General features: G+C 38.9%; 1 protein-coding gene across 1 annotated transcript; it reads right to left on the minus strand.

Annotated features, from left to right (window-relative positions):
• Nucleotides 1-2270: 2270 nt before the first annotated feature.
• On the minus strand, nt 2271-8586 carry LOC112142500 (C-type lectin domain family 4 member M-like). Its single transcript, XM_036215311.1, has 7 exons — nt 8241-8586; nt 7346-7507; nt 4455-4671; nt 4390-4396; nt 4231-4325; nt 4090-4147; nt 2271-2357 (listed from the first exon to the last, which is right to left on the minus strand). Exons 1-7 carry the CDS (start codon nt 8356-8358, stop codon nt 2271-2273), a joined length of 744 nt encoding a protein of 247 aa, XP_036071204.1. The 5' UTR covers nt 8359-8586.
• Between the last annotated feature and the right edge of the window lie 3215 nt (nt 8587-11801).

Below are 11801 nucleotides of genomic sequence, written 5' to 3' on the forward strand. Positions count from 1 at the left end.
AGCAATAATAAGAAAACATTCCATTTAAGATGGAAATACAAATTATGAAATAAAATCAAAAGGTTAAATGCAATTTTAAAAAGATGGATTTTAAGAGTTTTCTTAAATGAAGCTAGGCCAGTGCAGTCACAGATGTGTTTCAGTAGCTTGTTCCAAAGGGTAGGTGAGCAGAAAGTGGAATACAGGAGCGTGCTTAAGAAGATGCAGGAGCAGGTGAACGACATCTATGGTGATTACTCTAATCGGAAGCCTGGCCAAACAAGGTGGCTGTGGCAGCTGACTTGACAGTTAGATAGCATAGATCCCAGGAGCCATGATTTTCTACAACTTATATTTGACTAATCCATTTATTACTGCATTTGTTTGCTCAGACATCTGTGATCAACCTTAGATGGTTCAGTGTACTGAGTGGTTTAAAAAGATTATGCAGCCTTTCACCCAAGTTTTATTTTGACACTTGAGGATCCTGGCATGCTTCGCAATTTTAGCATTCCTTCTGGTCAGAGGGTCATTGAGATAAACACCAGATCCTTTTAAGATTTTACCACTGTTTCAACAGAGATAATTTGTGTTTTGGATTCACAAACCTGATGATGGTCACTGGTTTATCTTTCTCCAGAGAAGTGGGTGGTAGGTCTCAATGGTATTTAGATCCAGGGAGATCTCTTTACACTTAAAAAATATTTCCACGTGATGTTCAACAGTCTCACCACTGCTCTCATCATGATCAAAAGCATTGCTAACTCTGTTAGCTCTGGCTCTGCTAGCCTTGGCCTGGGGTTTGATCCGTAATCCAATGAGGATTACATTATTCATCTTGGAGCAGTGGGGTGCAGTCAGGGCCTGCAAAGCCTTCAGTGATGGCCTAAAATTACCTGAAAAGAAGTATCTAAATCACAGAGAAATATTTTTATGTATATACATTTGTCCGAAATACATTTTATATCATTCCAACTCTTCCATCAGCTTCTCTCACAGCCCTACGCCCTGGAGGCACTGCTGTCAGACTGTTTTTTCACTTGAAAGTTTCTAACCAATCAGGCTTTAACTCTCCCTTGTTACTAGGGTCATGAAAATCTGCCTCATAGTCAGCTTCTGTCCTCAGTTCTGGTGTTTGTGGAGCTTTCCATAAAAAAAGACTGCTGACTAATCCACAGCCATGTATGGATCACATTGATTCAACCAATCAGAATTTGAGTTGGTCTTTGGAGCCTCATGAGGACGACTGATGACGTATTCGCCTCTGATTGGATGGTCAAAGCTTGCGTTACCAAGTACCGTATTTTCTGGACTATAGGCCGCACCTGTATATAAGCGGCATCTGCTCAATTTAAAGAAAAGAAGAAAAAAAAAACACATACACGCCGCACCGGGCTATAAGCCACAGATATCTATGTTGAAAAATTTGATATTTACTGCATGTAGACAACAATTTTGAATTGTGAATGTACATGTATGCACCTGCTGTCTCCAGTGTCTCAGCATAGATTAATTGATGCTAAGCTTGTGTAGAGCAGTGCGGTTTCCTTTCTAGATAGCAAGCTCTATGGCCTTCTACTTAAAATGAAGAAGCGAGGATTTGAAAATAATTACCAGTTAGCAATTTGTCATGAGTGTTCTATCTGCTAAAGAAAAAGTAGCGTTGACTATTCTGATTTACATAGATTTTTTTGTCTCTAGTTTTTGATTCTATTTCTGGTTAGAGCTCCTCTAACAGTGGAAGAAAAATCCACAGAATAGCCGCACCTTTGTATAAGCCGCATGGTTCAAAACCTAGGACAAAAGAAGCGGCTTATAGTCCAGAAAATACGGTATTTTGTTTCCGACCGTAGGCAGCAGCTGCCCCTGATTTTTTTTTCAATTACACTCTGTTTTTCAGTTCACAATAGAAGAAGAAGTATGATAAGTTGATTTAACTGTGGATTTATTGCGTAAGCCATTCTTAAGATCGACTTTTTCGGAAAAATTGGACATCGTCAAAAAGGTGCTGCTAACCCCGAAACTACCCAGCCCATCTCAGCAGGATACTTTCAGCCTCCCGGCAGTTCTGCCAGGCCAGGTATCAGAATTTTGTGACAATGTTGAGCGACAAGGGGACCAAAATAAGAATTTCTAAGTGCAACTGAACACATCGTGGCTGCTCCCGAACCCAGCAGTGTCTCGTCACTGTACCAGCAGCTTACCCGCAGGATTTTGGACAATATCATTTCCCAGACAAAAAAAAAGAAAAAACAGGTTTCAAGACCATGAAAAACTAGTGTTTATCACCCTCATCGACGCCCCAGAGATTCCGGGAGCAGCAGGTAAAACTTCCCGCACGTATCTCTCTCCGCTCTGATCTGGCTGACAACAGCTGCCTGTCATACGGCATGCAGGATTTTTCAGAGAAATCTCCCGTTGAACTCCTGGACTTGCTTCATGGATGGAGTTAGTCTTTAAATAGTTGGATTTGCTGTGAATAAAAAAACATTTAACAAAAATGCTTATTTTTAAGATTAATGAGTTCTCAATTGAGCTTTGTTGCAGCTCTATCGCAGTGGGCGAAGACATGCACGTGCAGAGTTTATTTCAACAATATGTGCAATTGTAGTCAATTCAGTCTATTCAAATGATCCATGTATGATGGAATTGCTCCATAATTAATATTCATATATAACAGGATGGTCTTAGAAACATAAAATAGTTCATTTTAACAAGGATGGTTTTGGCGGAGAAAGACTGAAGGCCCAGCTCTTAAATGCACAGGCCGCCACTGTGTTGTTCCACTTCCACAATCGTCCACTCGTTTCTCCAGAATGCTGACTCTCGTTCTGATCTCTTCAGATAGCTCTAAAAGCAGCGCTAGCTCAGTTTTCATGAGAGTAATGAACTCATTAAGGTCTTTGAATGTTTTGTTGACATCTATGTTGTCACCTGTTGATTTGTTTCTCTTTGGGTGAGAGGAATCAGTTGAATTGTTGACAAAAAGTTAGAGGGGGAAGAAAAAAGTTTCAACCTACAGAAAACCATAAAAACAAAGTGATTTGCTTTTTTCCATTTTCTCTTTAGACACTGCATTTCACAAAGTTTTCACTCGCATGTTTTCCCAGTAAGGTGTTCAAGCACAAGTTTGCTTTGGTTTTTGACATTTCACATGTGTTTATTTAAAAAAATTAATAGATTTGTCTTTATTCTTCAACAAATAGAGCAATGGTTCCTCTTTTATTTTTTTAACACTCAAAAAAGGAAGAAGCCAAAAAGATTGTCAGAGACACTTTTGTTGCTTTTGCTTGGTTGCCTTAACATAAGTTGATGTCTGATAATGTATCACGTATTCAAAAGTTCACGGTTTAACACAACACTCTCAAATTCAAAGAAACTGTCATCTTGTACTATTATTTGACACAAGCAAAAGGTTGCTTTGCAGTGTATCTGTTTTATACATTTCATTTACTCAGTTCCTAAAATTTGTTATTACATTTTATTCTTTGGCAATAATGCATTTTGTGGGTCTATCAAGAAAAGCTAAAGGCATTGGTTCCCTGAGTAACTGGTAAGAGAAAAAAATCAGAGAATCAGATTATCTCAGCGAGTTGATTTTTCATTTGGTTCTGTTTGTCAGTCAGGGATTCTAGAAGTAGTCTCACTTAAAAAGATAAGAGAGGTCTGTAAAATTCATCTGAGAAACACTTTTACTCTGACAACTGAATGTTAAAAATGATCCAAGAAATCACTTGTTGTGATTTTTAACTAATTTATTTGGATGATGCTGCAGAAAACAAGAAATTGGTCACTCCATTAAATGAGTTCGACAATTAAAATAACAAAAAAACAAACGTGAAAAGTGAGACTGGTTGAAAAAATAATTGACTTAATCAGAAATTAATTATGTTATATCACTGTATTCAAATATTTTCATAATGTCTGGGAAGAGGAGCAGAGCAGACAGCAGATTATCTGTATCAAGGTTTAAAGCTCAACAAAAGCTAATTTATCTTTAGTAGTTCTTAGCAAATTGCATTCTTGCTAAAAAATATTGTATTCACAAATCCAGTGGTATCTTGTTTCCTTTGAATTGTCATTCCACCCGTTGGATTGGTAATATCTTGCCATTTCCACCCGGTCTTCCTGGTCCTTATCGTTGTTCGGTTCTCCTTCATCCCAAAAGCTGAAACCCAAAACGTGACCCTTGTAACCACACATTTTTATCATAAAATCACAGAAAGATTTATTAAATTAAACTGCACTAACCTAATTGTAAGGTAACTTCCATCAACCCATCTCCAGCTGGATCCATTTTTGTACAGCCCAAGCCAGACTCTCTTTCCGAATCCTCTGGCAAAATCCTTTTTTGTAAAGACAGTTTCAGTATCAGTTTAGAGATGACCCAGGATTTAGAGCCGTTATTACATTTGTACTGAAGGAAATATTTCTAAATAAAGGGTTGCAACAAAAATGAAGGGGAAAGGGTTAGCAGAACCTGAAAAATTAGCGCACTCACGTTCTCAGCAGCATCATTGATGACAACCAGGTCTGCTCCCTTCGACAAACAGTCATTTCGACTCTCCTGCCAGTTTGCAGTGGTTGTAGAGACGTAATACAAGCTTCCGTTCAAATACTGCCACTCTTTTTGGTAAAAAGTTGTTAGAAGAAGAAAATATACTTCAAGCAATACAATCAAAAACAAATAACCTCAAAAACAACTAAAGGGACACAACTAAGCTTTCTCCAGATCTACAAAGACACAGTGGAGCTCTCTCTGACCTTCTCTGTACTTCTCTATCAACATCCTCAAAGCAAATGTTGCATCTGTAGTGCTCTTTCTTGGCATGAAACCATACTGCTGCTCACAAATGTTCACTTCTGCTCTTAGTCTGGCTTCCACTACTCTTTCCCACACCTTCATTGTATGGCTCATCAGCTTTATTCCTCTGTAGTTACCACAACTCTGCACATCTCCCTTATTCTTAAAAATGGGCACCATCACACTTCTCCTCCATTCCTCAGGCATCTTCTCACCACCTAAGATCCTGTTGAACAACCCGGTCAAAAACTCCACTGCCATCTCTCCTAGACACTTCCATACCTCCACAGGTATATCATCAGGACCAAGAGCCTTTCCACTCTTCATCCTCTTCAAAGCCCCTCTCACTTCACCTTTACTAATCTTTCTTACTTCCTGCTCCACAACCGTCACCTCTTCTACTCTTTGTTCTCTCTCATTCTCTTCATTCATCAACTCTTCAAAGTATTCTTTCCATCTTTCCATTACACCACTGACACCTGTCACCACATTACCATTCCTATCCTTGATCACCCTAACCTGCTGCATGTCCTTCCCATCTCGATCTCTCTGCCTTGCTAGTCTGTACAGGTCAGTCTCTCCCTCCTTACTACCCAACCTAGCATACAAGTCATCATAAGCTCTTTGTTTGGCCTTTGACACCTCTACTTTCACCTTACGCTGCATCTCCCTGTACTCCTGTCTACTCTCCTCAGTCCTCTCAGTGTCCCACTTCTTCTTAGCTAGTCTCTTACTCCGTATACACTCCTGCACCTCCTCATTCCACCACCAAGTCTCCTTATCAACTCTCTTTCCTGATGACACACCAAGTACACTCCTACCTGTCTCCCTGATCACATTAGCTGTAGTTATCCAGTCATCTGGGAGTACCTCCTGACCACCCAGAGCCTGTTTCAACTGTTTCTTAAAAGTCATGCAACAATCTTCTTTTTTCAGCTTCCACCAGTTTGTCCTCTTCTCTGCCTTTGCCCTCTCTTTCTTCATCTTCTTCACCACCAGAGTCATTCTACACACCACCATCCTGTGCTGTCTGGAAACACTCTCACCAACCACTACTTTACAGTCACTGATCTCCTTCAGATTACACCGTCTACACAAGATGTAGTCTATCTGTGTGCTTCTACCTCCGCTCTTATAGGTCACTCTATGTTCCTGTCTCTTCTCAAAGAATGTATTCACTATCGCCATTTCCATCTTTTTTGCAAAATCAACCACCATCTGTCCTTCTACATTCCTCTCCTGGATACCAAACCTGCCCATCACCTCCTCATCACCTCGGTTTCCTGCACCAACATGACCATTGAAATCTGCACCAATGACAACTCTCTCATTTCCAGGGATGCTCATCATCACTTCATCAAGATCCAACCAGAACTTCTCCTTCTCTTCCAGCTCACATCCTACCTGTGGGGCATACCCACTAACAACATTGAACATGACACCCTCCATTTCTATCTTCAGACTCATCACTCTATCTGACACTCTTTTTACCTCCACAACACTCCTAACAAACTCCTCCTTTAGGATAACTCCTACTCCATTTCTCTTCCCATCTCCACCATGATAGAACAACTTGAACCCTGCTCCTAAACTTCTAGCCTTGCTACCTTTCCACCTGGTCTCCTGGACACACAGTATGTCTACCTTTCTCCTCTGCATCATGTCCACTAACTCTCTACCCTTTCCTGTCATTGTTCCAACATTCAAAGTCCCAACTCTCAGTCCAACACTAGTGACTTTCCTCTTCTCTCTCTCCCTACGAACCCGCCTTCCTCCTCTCCTTCTTCCACCAACAGTAGTCCAATTTCCACCGGCACCCTGTCGGTGAACAGCACCGATGGCGGTCGTTGTTAACCCGGGCCTCGACCGATCCGGTATGGATTTCGTAGGTCTGATTCGCATATTTGATTTGGCAAGATTTTATGTCAAATGCACTTCCTGACACAACCCTCTGCATTTATCCGGGCTTGGGATCGGCACAATGAGACCCTGGCTTGGGCTGTAAGTCAAATTCCTTTTTTTAAACATACATTGGCATTTACTCCAAAAAATGGTTTCATAAGAATATTGCACAAATAAAAGTGTTGAAATAGTTTTGCAACTATGTTTGTTTGAAATGTTTCTGCATTTGTATTTAGTATGCAAAACCAACAGCAATAGGATTGAATACATCAGAACAAAAAAAACATCAATATTTCACAACCATTAAAAAAAGAAGTGTTTTTGTGCTATTCATCTTTTGTTGCATTATGAGACGGCGCCCGAGTAACTGAAAGTTCATTCTGATGGTGCTTTTATTGCATGTACAATTAAATGCTTTAATTTTTTGTAGGTTTGCTAGTTATAGTAATATGAAATGTGTGAATGCTGCTTTGGGGTTTTTTATAGTAAGGAATGAACAGTATAGTATACTTAAAAGCTCAAAAAGTTTTTTTTTTTTCATGGAATAGCCCCTTTCATGACAGTTTAAAGCAAAATATATAGTTTTTCATCAGTAGCATCCCCCTCCACCCCACACACACACAGTTCACATGAAAATTTAAATTTCATTTCTGTCCTCACCATATTTCTTCATCTTCTGCCTGAGCTCATCCCTCTCATTTGTCAGGTTCTTTGACTCGTCCTTATTGGTCACACTCTTTGACTCATCCTTAATGGTCACGTTCTTTGACTCTCCCTCATTGGTCCTGTTCTTCAAAATCTCCTCAGTTCCCCCAGAACATGCTGACAGAACAGGAAGAGGAAAACATGTCTAATTGTAAAAAAGCCTAAACACAGACTGACAGTTTAAGTGTATTTATTACTTTAAATTTTACAATGTATATATATATATATCTTGCAGTTATCACTAAACCGAAGTTTTTAAGTTTGGAGGGGGTTGCTGGGTTGGGTTGGTTGTGCTAAGCTGGTGTGGGTGCGTAGCGGTCCATCACATGTGGAGCACAACATGAACCCAGTAGGAACGGTTTTGTGATCATTCCAGTATTATGTATAATTGTTTACTTGTACTGAAACCTTTCAGTTAGTAGGAAAACAGATGTAGGGGGGGGGGACACGGTTGGGATCTCTGCTGAAAAGTATGAAATAGTTGAATATCTTGGAAGAGGTATGAAAACTCTTGATATTTCACTAAAACTTAAACATGATCTTCATACTATTGCGAGATTTGTGCCTGATTCAGACACACACAGGTTTGTGCAGATTATCCCACGTTTGAAACATGTATGACCACATTCGTAACGCTGATGTTTCACTGGCCACAGGCATTTTTATAAACAAAATATTTTTTTTGTAGTTTAGACAGATCACAAATTGGGTGTCAATCTAATTTAATAAAAATGACTGCAAAACTATTTTCAAATTTAGAGAAATGACTGTGACTTAGACAAATCTGTAGCTTTTGAAGATAGAATTTTTTGTTTATTTCAATGTTAAAGTTGAGACAAAAATAACTTACTGAGAGAAAGACGAAGTGAAATGTTGAGAACCGCCTGAATAACACACAGGAGACCAACACTCACAGCAATCACAATGTATGGTTTCTTTCCTGTAAAAAAAAAGCAAAATATCTCCATTATACATGGTTAAACTTAATTTTTTCCATTTCTGCTATTCTTTTCTGCTAGGACCCACAAATTCAAAGAAGGTCAAAATCAAATTGACTTCCATTAAAAAATAGACAGTTATTACTCAGTCTTTTTATTCGTCAAAATAATCATTCTTGCTCTGATACCTTCCTCTTAGCATCCTGCCCCTTTCGCACATACTTTCGTGTTGGTGCACATGTGACGGTGCAAAAAACTAACCAGCATACGCTGCGCTCCAGGTGATCATGTGCAGAGGTGCATCCTCCAGGGTCATCTCAAGCACACTTATTACATGTCAATGAGTAAGCTGCTAAAATGTATTAACTTTAGTTTTTTATTGCTTTAGTTTATTATTTTATTACACTATTTTTTTTCAAGTACTACTGTATTTACAAGTGACTTCAAAAGCAGCTCTCCAAATTTCGTCTCTTAAAACCTCTACCTATACGAGGTATGCTACGTGCCACATTGGTTTGTGAAACCATTTTTATCTAAACATCATTTTGAGAAAGTAATCCTCACATTTTATCAGATCCCGGCTGGATTACTGTAACTTTATTTTGGAGTCGTCCCTCTCACGTCTTCAGCTGGTGAAGAACGCTGCTGTTCTGGATCTGGTTGGAGCGCGTAAGAGTGATCACATCACCCCTGTGAATTTCAGAATTCATTTTAATTTGTTTTTAAATCTTTAAACAACTGTTCCTCTCTGAGCTTCTCTGTCCTTACACCCCAACCTGGTGCCTCAGGTCAGCTCATCAGCTTCTCCTGGAGGTATACTGAGGTCTAAGAAGTTCAGAAGGGAACAAGCGTGTTCAATCTGTGCACCGAAACCGTGGAATGAATTACCACTGTCCATTTCTTCTTTTTTTTTTTTAAACTTCTAAAAACCCACTTTTAATGCCAGGCATTTGACACAGCATGAGACTCTGCTCTGGTGGTGTGTTTTATTGTTTTAGCTCTGCTTTTATCTTGTGTTTTTATGTCATTTATATTTTTATCTCCACGCCTACTTTTTATGTATAAGTGTTTTAAATATTTTAGCTGTTTTTATTCTTTGAACTTTTAATGTACAGTGCCTTTTTTGACCAAGGTCATTTAAAGGCACTATATAAAACCAATTTAATAATGAAATTATTGTTATGGTATTAGTTCACAACTTTTTTGGTCAAGGTTTGCAGGCTTTTATCCTGTTCCGTTCCTGAGGGACCATAAATTCTCAATTCAAACTTTTCTATTCCTTCTATGGTCAAATCATTTTTTTCTGTTCCTTGTTTCTATTTCAATTTTATGTCTCTGTCCATTATTTCTTTAAATGTGAGAGGTTCCAGAAACAATATTAAACATAAAGTCAGACACAAATTTGTTTTATCCAAGAGTCCTTTTGGAGATCACTGTGGGGAAATGATGCATGTAACTGAGAAGAACACATGGAGCCAAACAAAGGGTGGCAGAACAGATCAGATGACCTGACAAGGAAGAACTGAAAAACTAGACACTAATACAGACTGAGGGTAATTAACTGAAATAGAGACAGCTGTGAATCTTGACAAACCTGAAACTGATGTGACTGAAGGACAATTCAAAACAGAACATGACCCAAACCCATTACAGAAGTGACAAAAACGTCCACAGTCCTTACAGTGTGGATGCCACATTGTACAGAGCGAGCTCCCGGCATTTGTATATTTAAAAGTAGATTTAATCTTACTATCTGACAGTGATAAAGAAGGTCCTTACATTTTCATTACACTTGAAGTAGCCCATTCTGTCTTTATTATTGTCAATGTGCAGATTCTGAAATGACTTCCACAGAGAGCAGTATGAAATAATGCTTGAAATAAGTTCAAATTTGACATAGAATAAACACCTTCAACAACCACACCCAGACTATGAGCTGTAAAGAAGTCCTGTTGACGTTGATACTCGACGGGATTTCGAAAAAAAAAAAAAACATGGTGCCTGGCGCAGCGTTCTGCACCCTCAGGGCACCAACATGTGACACTGAAGTGAATAAGAAGTCTTCACATCATAACTTTTGCACAGTGGGAGTATTTGGTGATTTTGTGCAACACCAACATTACAAACCCTCCCAAACTTATAAACATTCATAAAACCAAAGATCTTTTGTTTCTTCATTACTATCACAAACAGCACTGTTGTTTCCTCACCTCTGTCTTTTCAGTGCAATTTTTACATCAGATCAAACAATAAACAGATTCTAGACAAATGTGAAATACATTACAATTTAAATAAGCACATCTAATGAAAGGGTCAACAATGTAAAAAATATTAAGGCATAACATTATTCACATACGCTGAGTAAACAAGCGGCACACATTCAACTCAGTTTACATAGGATTGCACAATCGGCTGTGATGTTGCACTCTGTGTGCTGCTTCACCTCGCAGAACACTCTTCAACTGAACAGGAAAATTAACTATTAACGCAAATTCAAACCTGAAATTGATCACTCTGCAACTTTTCTTTTTCATTTTGACCTTTTGAGCTTTTCCCTTCTGAATCCTTCCCAGGAGCCGTTCTCTTTTTTATCAACTCTCTTTATACCTTTTTTTCTGCAAGCTGTGCTTGAACGGTCATTTGCACTGACTGCAAAGGCGTGCGAGTAAGGTTTGCGTCGAGCAGCGTGCAGAGCGGTCCGTCACATGGAGCACAACATGAACCGAGTGTGAAAGGATTTGTGATTATTTCAATATTATGTATAATTGTATTGAATCCTGTCGGTAGCAAAACAGACTGTTTGATGTAAGGAGCAAAAAGAAAACATACTTGGCCTTAAAATCATTGTGTTGAGAGAAAAAATGAAATTGGAAAAAAATCTAATTCAAAACTTTAAAACTATAAATTGAATGGAATTGTGGCTTGACTGAATAGGTACATCCTAAAAATGACCCCAAAATAGATAGACCTGCCTAAATTCTTTTTGCCTGCAAAGTTCCAAAAACCGCCCTATGTGACAAACTTCACATAACATGTTGATATCAAGTAAAGACTTCTGAACCTTTAGAGTTAAAATACATTTAAAAATGCATCTCTCTGGGAAAAAAAAAAAAAAAACCTACCCTGATGTCTTCTTTGGTGAATTGCATCGCAGGTACTTTGTTGAGACATTTTCACACTCAGATCTGAGATGTCTTTAACAGTTCTCAACAGTTTATTCCCTAAAACAGACAAGACGGAAGTTAAGAACAACACTTTTTTTGTTCTTTTTGTTCCTCAAGGGGTGTTATGTTAAATGAAATGCAGCCAAGACAAATACAAGTCACGCCACAGGACATCAGATTGCCTAAATTCGTGTCTGTGCAGTTGACTTAACAGTCAACTTCAGCAGCTGAAGTGAGAAGGACCCTCAAGGGTATCAACCCACGGAAAGCTGCTGGACCCGACAACGTCCACGGACGGGTGCTGAAAGG

This window comes from Oryzias melastigma, linkage group LG14 (genome assembly GCF_002922805.2).
Source record: "Oryzias melastigma strain HK-1 linkage group LG14, ASM292280v2, whole genome shotgun sequence".
Classification (NCBI taxonomy): Eukaryota; Metazoa; Chordata; class Actinopteri; order Beloniformes; family Adrianichthyidae; genus Oryzias; species Oryzias melastigma.

Coding starts and splice junctions, on each gene's coding strand:
- LOC112142500 (XM_036215311.1), bottom strand. CDS start 8,358: ATGGAGATATTTTGCTTTTTTTTTACAGGAAAGAAACCATACATTGTG. Junction 7,508..8,240: donor TTCACTTCGTCTTTCTCTCA/GTAAGTTATTTT, acceptor CTGTTCTGTCAG/CATGTTCTGGGGGAACTGAG. Junction 4,672..7,345: donor GCAGAAGATGAAGAAATATG/GTGAGGACAGAA, acceptor GTTGTTTTTGAG/GTTATTTGTTTTTGATTGTA.